Genomic DNA, 7199 nt, shown 5'->3' with positions numbered 1-7199 from the left:
CTTAACTTGGGGGAGGATGCTGATTTTATAAACTTTCATGCTAAATTTCAATACCACACAATGATATTTGTTGATCTCAGTGTTTTGAACATTAAGAATTATATTCCTTGGCACAATGACTGATGGTTATCATTCCTTCTCAAGACTCCTCAATGGGAAAATCAAAAGTAGAGAATAAAGAACACTGGTTACAAATTTCTTCTTACTTTCTTTAATTTCATTTTCTCAATCAAAATAAGTCAATAACAGATTCAGCTTTAAAATTTTTTTTTTAAATGCCTCCAATTTATATTATAGTGTTGTGCTGACAGGGACTGCGAATAAAAATATACATTATCATAGATTCTTCACCAGCCTATAAAAAGGACTTTTAAATGACTGTTACTGTCTAATTTTATTATGCAAGACCAGGCAACCATCTTTTTCTTCCAATTTAATGAAGTGTACAGTACATGACACATGCAAAACTGCATGAACAGTTATATCCTTTAAAACGGCCACACTCTCCGTAAGCACTGTCTTAGCAAGACAAACCGATTCTGTACACAGTCAGAGGATATAAGCTAATGAGCCAAATCTTCCATCATCAGATACTCAATTCTTCACTGGAAGACTTTTCTGTGACGTTTTTTTTTAAAAAAAAGACTGGACTTATTCCTCTGGGAATAAGTTTCTGGAAAAAAAGGACTCAAAAAAAAGGAATTCTCTCCTAAATGGGACAACCACTTAAACATATTAAATTACCTTCTTGCTTTGCTTTTTTCCTCCGCCTTTGAATGTTATTACTCTGAACAAATGTTTGGAAAGTAGTATGTCGTGCAGGTCACAAACAGCAGTTTAGGATCTACCTAAAAAGTGTGATGGACGAAATGAAAAAGCAACTGAACATGTAAAAAATAAAATTAACAAAATATCTGACCTTTCTTTAAATTGTTTAAAAAGCAAACAAAGGAAAAAGGTAATTTATAGTTAGTCAAGTTACAATAAGTGTTGCCTTTTCTTTTGTAAAGTCTATTCTCTTCTGGAAGTGGAAATGTCAGCTCACTGTAGATTCTCCCTGGAAAACATGTGGACTACCCCCTTCCCAGGAAAAAAAAATCCCCCCCTCCCCCAATCAAGCTCTGCAAAGGACCTATCCAAGCCACTCAGGACGACAAGGCAGTTTCCTTCTGTGTTTGCTGTGCTTGTGAACGTTGTTGCATTAACTTCTGATTTTCCAAATCTCTAAAATGTTTCTCGACCTACAAGAAAGAGAAATAAAATTGATTAAAAACCACAGCTATTGACGGTTAACAAAAAAAGGTTAATCCACCTGTTTCAAATGAGTTAAGGTCATTTGTCAGGAAGTGAAAAAAATTGAGCTTGAGTCAAACTTTTTTTCAGCAATAATTAACACCCCACATTTCAAACAAATCCTCCAATAAACTGAATTCTAAAACAATAAAACTGCACACTTTCTAATGAGCAAGTCAATAAACATATCTTGTTGTACTGTGCTGAACTTATCAGAGTAAGTGGTCCTTGGTTCAATTTTAATAGACGTAGACATCCTATCCAACCAGGGAAGGCAATAGGAGTTCAGAGTATTCTGTATTTATTTTCACTTAAAGGCCTTTACAAGTGCATCGAGAAGAATGAGTCCTATAATCAAATAATCTACTAGTCAGAGGAATGAGAAGTTTCAGTAAGATCATTTGAACAAATATGTAGGGGAAACAATGGCAATGTCACTGAAATAGTAATCTAGAACCCCAGAATCCCATCATGACAGATGGTGAAATTTAATTCAATAAAAAAAAAACCTGGAATAAAATGCTAGCCCAATGGCAACTGTCAATTGTCATTTAAAAAAAAGCCACAAATAAACATTTGTCTCATTATTCTTTAGGGAAGGAAACCTGCCATTCTTACTATGTCTGGACTAAATCGGACTCCAGATCCACAACAATAATGATGATCGACTCTTAACTGTCCATTGGAAAAATTAGGGCAATAAGTGCTGGCCTAGTCAGCAATGCCCACATCACAAACAATGTTTAAAACGCATGAGATGACCAAGAATTAAATGATTTGTGATGGGCAAATCTATTTTGATAAATCCAGTGCTTTTATTTTTTAAAATAGATAATTATGTTGCTGTACCAGAGTACCTGCGGAGGTTACCTAGATTTACGAAAGCATTTAATAAACTCTGCACAAGAGATTACTGAATAAAATTTTAAAAACACCCAAAATCAGGCAATGTCACAAGTTGGCAACTGAAAGATGGGAAGTTAGACAGCAAAATATGGCAAGCATACACTAATTGTAGTACAGTGGGTTCTGCTATACTGCACATTTCTTCAACACAAATTGGCTATAACATGATTGAAGAATTTAGACTATTACTTGTAGAATGCAAACTTTCCTTACCTGTGTTGGCTATAACACAATTCTTGTCCCTTGGAGTTAAATGGTGCTATTACAGGATTTACTTACACCACAGCATCGCACAGAATCAGAACTATGTTATAATCAGAACAGACTGTATGTGACAGAAGGATTCACCAGCAAGCTTTACTGAGGACTCCCAGCTTTTCAACATATTTGTCAACATTTAGTTATACAACACTTTCCCTTGAATTAAATTTGTAACTTTCACTGCTGAGTTGTAGATCTTTTGGTCACCTCATGCTTTTTAAAACACCGTTTACATGATGTGGGCATCGCTGTCTAGCCTAGCCTAATTTCCCGGAAGACAATTAAGAGTCAATTATTGCTGTGGGTTTGGAGCTACATTTAGACCAGACATGGTAGGGATGGCAGATTTTCTTCCCTAAAAAAGGACAGTGAGCCAAATATTTGTTTTTTAAATGACAATTGACAGTGGTTAAGTGGTTACCATTAGGCTAGCATTTTCAGATTTCTAAAAAATTTGAATTCAAATTTTACCATCTGCCATGATAGGGTTCTGGGGTTCTACGTTACCATTTCAGTGACATTAACACAATGTAAATGGGAGTACCAAAGGTACAAAACCTAGAGAGCAGAGTAATACAAAACTGTGCCAATAGAGTGGATAATGGAGAAGTTTGAAGGCAACTTTGTCCCTCAATTTAAATTTCTTGGATTCAATGTATTATGGAGGAGAAAGGGGATTGGCATCCAGCTAAGTAACTTAATAGCTTTCAGACTGGTAGAATAGGAAATCAAAAGGTTTACAGAAGCTTAACGGATGGGAACGTAAACTTAAAGTTACATTTCACTTTCACAAAGCCCTCATTCAAAAATCAATGTTTAGCTTCAAGCACAATACTTCAGAAAAGGACACAACTAACCTTGTAGTGGATATAAAACAGACTCACCAGAATTATACCAGGGATGAAAAAAATAATTAAAATCATAGGGTCAGATTGCATAGCATTATATTTCTTGAATTTAGAAATATAGAATAGTCTACTTGGGACTTTCAATATTACAATAGTAACAGCAGAGAAGGTGACCATCTGATCAGCTGTGCCTATGAAGGAGCAATTAACCTAGTGCTACTCTTCTGCCTTGTGCCCACAGCTCAACATTTTTTTTCTGCCCTTGTCAGGTAATGAACTAATTGCTTTTTGAAAGCCTCAATTGATTGTCTCCACCACACTCAGGCAATGCATCCTAAATTTTAGCTCCATGCTTTGTGACAAAAGTTTTTCTACATGTTGCCATTGCTTCTTTTATGAATTACATTAAACCTATACAGTCTAGACCTTGATCCTTCAACCAAAGGAAACAGTTTTCCCCACTCTGTACACAGAACCTTCTTTTCTCCAAGTAGAACATTCCCACCTTATCCAACCTGCGGGCTAAAGTTCCCCATCATTGGGGTTCTTCTGCTGCACCCGTTTCAAGTTTACAACTTTCCTAAAAACATGGTACCTCTAGCTGGATGCAATACTTCAGTTCAAACTGAACCAGTATTTGACAGTTTTGACATAATTTCCTTGCTTTTGTATCCATATCCCTATTGATAAAGCCCAAACTTATGTTTTTTACTAACTGCTCTCCCAACACAGAATCTGCAAACAGTTATGCGCATAAACATCCCGATCCCTCAGCGCCAGCTTCCCTTTACAAATTATCCTTTTTACAATCACTCCCCTGATCAAAATCAATCACTTTACATTTCAGTTTCCATATGTCTGCCCATTTTACCAACTTGCCTATGCCTTTTTAAAGTTTATACTACTTTCCTCATTGTTCACAAGATTTTCAAGTTTGGTACGTAATTTCAAAATCTGCAGATAATACTAAAGTATACCTTAAAGTGCAACAGGCAGAGCAAGAGACCTCACACCTAACCCTGGATAATTCTAATCAGAATCACAGCCACTTGAAGGAGCAGTGCTCCGAAAGCTCGTGCTTCCAATTAAACCTGGACTATGACCTGTTGTGATTTTTAACTTTGTAAATCCCAGTTCAACACTGACATCTCCAAATCATGCTAATCAGAAGAGCAACTGTTCACCATTGTCAGTTTCCTGACATTCAGCCATTTGTGCATCCATGCTGATGTTCCTTTTACTCCATGAACTAACTACGTTCAAATCAATTCTGTTGCACCATAGCAAATGTACCTGGAAGCCCACGTACATAATCAACAGCATTACCTTCATCAAACTGCTTACCTCAAAAAACTCAAGCAACACTTGCCTTTAAATCTATGTTGGATTTCTTTAATTAATCTGCAGTTGTCACGAGATAATTAATTTTGTGCAGTTTTTCTGCACAAGTATGATGAGCGTTAACAATTATCCAGCTTAAAATACTGTCAATGTCACAGGCTTTTGTTTTACATATTTAGCACAGTAGAAACATGGAAATCTGCTCAATTAAGATTAGATTAGATTACTTAGTGTGGAAACAGGCCCTTCGGCCCAACAAGTCCACACCGACCCTTTGAAGAGCAAACCACCCAGACCCATTCTCCTACATTTACCCCTTCACCCAACACTACGGGCAACTTAGCATAGCCAATTCACCTAACATGCACATTTTTGGACTGTGGGAGGAAACCAGAGCACCCGGAGAAAACCCATGCAGATAGTTGCCTGTGGCGGGAATTGAACCCGGTCTCTGGCACTGTGAGGCAGCAGTGCTAACTGCTGTGCCACCTCAATTGGTGTTTGAAACAATTAAGATAAAGCAAAGCAAACAAGAGTAAAATATCACATGAATAACTTTCAATTCACAAAGCCATGTTCAAGTTTGTAACAGATTACACTTGTACAAGAACAAAAGGAAATCCCAGAGGGACGGGACCCATAGAAAATGAACTTGCATACTTTCAAATCAACATTAACGACACTGAGCCAAGGAGTGCCTTGAATACACTTGAAATATTTTAAGCATTGAATAATTGCTCAATGCATTATTTCTGAAATACCGAAGAATCATGGTACAAAATCATGCTTATGAAATCAGATAATGAAAAGCTTCCTTTCCCAGCCCCAACACCCTCAACCTATCCAACTGCAAAAGGATATTAAACTCTTAATACTCCCTGGAATGGAAAGGAAAGGAAAGGAAATGGGTTTCAGGCAACTATTTACTTTTGAAGCTTGGAGTCAGTTTTGTACAAAACAACCTGATTTGAAATGAACCACGAGTTTGGAGTTTCTCTGAAATTTTGATGGTGCGTTTCAGCCAAAATGAGCATTCAGCTTTTACTCTTTAAAAAAAAGATGCTTAGTTCAAAACAAATAGTGTGTTCCACAATATCTTTCACATTACAATGTGCAAAGAAAAAATCTTAATTTCATGCCTAAATACTCCAGATTTTCTTTTAATTTTGTGACCACCCCCTTCTGGATTCCGAGGAAATAAATTTCTGAGTTTGATCTATTAATTTAGCTTTTCATTTGAAACACCTCAAAGATTATTCTCAACTACATAAACTCAAGCAAATATTAACTCAGTTTATGCAACCAACTCTCATTTTAGCACTTGAAACCTTAACATCATTCTGATTAATTCACACTTCACATCCTCAATGCACCATGAACCCTTGCTGAAGTGTAGTGCTCAAAATTGCAGTGCTTTAGATGGGGCTTAACCAAAGAAACGCAAAACTGAATAATTTCCCTCTCCTTTGATTCAGTGTCTTGACATAAAGGCCAGATTCCATTAAAGTGTGAAACAACATCCTGTACCCATTCATGAGCTTTTAATGATGTGTGAACTTGGACTGTGATAAAAGGCAACATATAAATAAGGACGTGAATTTCAAAATGGAGACATGAATTTGGTGTCAGGTCTGTGAAGGCTTCTCTTATAAACAGACCAAAGCCATTTGGATAGTGATCCAAGGGCACAAGTTCTAAAAACATACATGACAGCAACTGAGTACTTGGGAGAACCCTTTGTTAATGGGCAAAGCATTTATATTATTGTGTTTTTGAACAAGCAAACTAAACACATTAAGGCAAATAGTTTAATTTTGAAGTCAAAACCTGAGATTCAACATTTTAGCTCAGAAAAACCTGAAGCTCAGTCTCACCTAGCAGGGGAATCAAGTCAGTTCAGGGAACTGCTGGAAATGTTTCCAAAGTGGCAGATCATATGAAAATCAATCAAGAACATTGTTGTGAGGAAGATGCAAAAAATTTTCAGGAGAACTTAAGACATTCTTAGTAACAAAAACAAAAATTGCTGAAAAAACTCGGTAGTTTTGCAGCACCTGTGGACAGAACACAACATTAACATTTCAGGTCCAGTGACCCTGCTTCAGAACATTTAGCGATTGGGGGAAGAACATGACAGATGGAATATAATGTGCAAAAATGTGAGGTCATCAACTGTGGCTTAAGAACAAATGAGCAAAGTAGTTCTCAAATGGCGAGAGATTGGAAAGTACAGATTTGCAAAAGTACTTGGATGCTCGTGAATAAATCACTGAAGACCAACATGCAGGTACAGTTAAACATTTAAGGCTAACTGCGTCAACTTTTAAATCACAACAGGATGGGAATATGGGAGTGGGAAATTTGTTTCAATTCTGCAGGAACTTGGTTAGACTGCACTTGAAATACTACGTGCAGTTTGAGTCTCCGTATCTCAGCAAAGACATTGCTGTCAAAGAGGGAGTGTAATGAGAGTTCACCAGACTCTCGCCCAGGAATGGCATGGCTTGTATTCTCTGACATTCAAAGAATGAGATGGAAAATAATCTAACT

At 36.8% G+C, this 7199-nt stretch overlaps 1 protein-coding gene across 1 annotated transcript in view; it reads right to left on the bottom strand.

Annotated features, from left to right (window-relative positions):
• Positions 1–219: 219 nt before the first annotated feature.
• Positions 220–7199, bottom strand: part of lsm12b (LSM12 homolog b) — a 47684-nt gene continuing 40704 nt past the window's right edge. Inside the window, exon 5 of the mRNA XM_060848740.1 lies at positions 220–1241. Within this exon, the coding sequence (XP_060704723.1) occupies positions 1146–1241 (96 nt within the window). The 3' untranslated portion in view covers positions 220–1145. The remainder of the gene's footprint in view (positions 1242–7199) is intronic.

This window comes from Hemiscyllium ocellatum, chromosome 32, assembly GCF_020745735.1.
Source record: "Hemiscyllium ocellatum isolate sHemOce1 chromosome 32, sHemOce1.pat.X.cur, whole genome shotgun sequence".
NCBI lineage: Eukaryota > Metazoa > Chordata > Chondrichthyes > Orectolobiformes > Hemiscylliidae > Hemiscyllium > Hemiscyllium ocellatum.
Note: the sequence above shows the minus strand (reverse complement) of the source record. Positions and strands in the feature narration are given on the sequence as shown.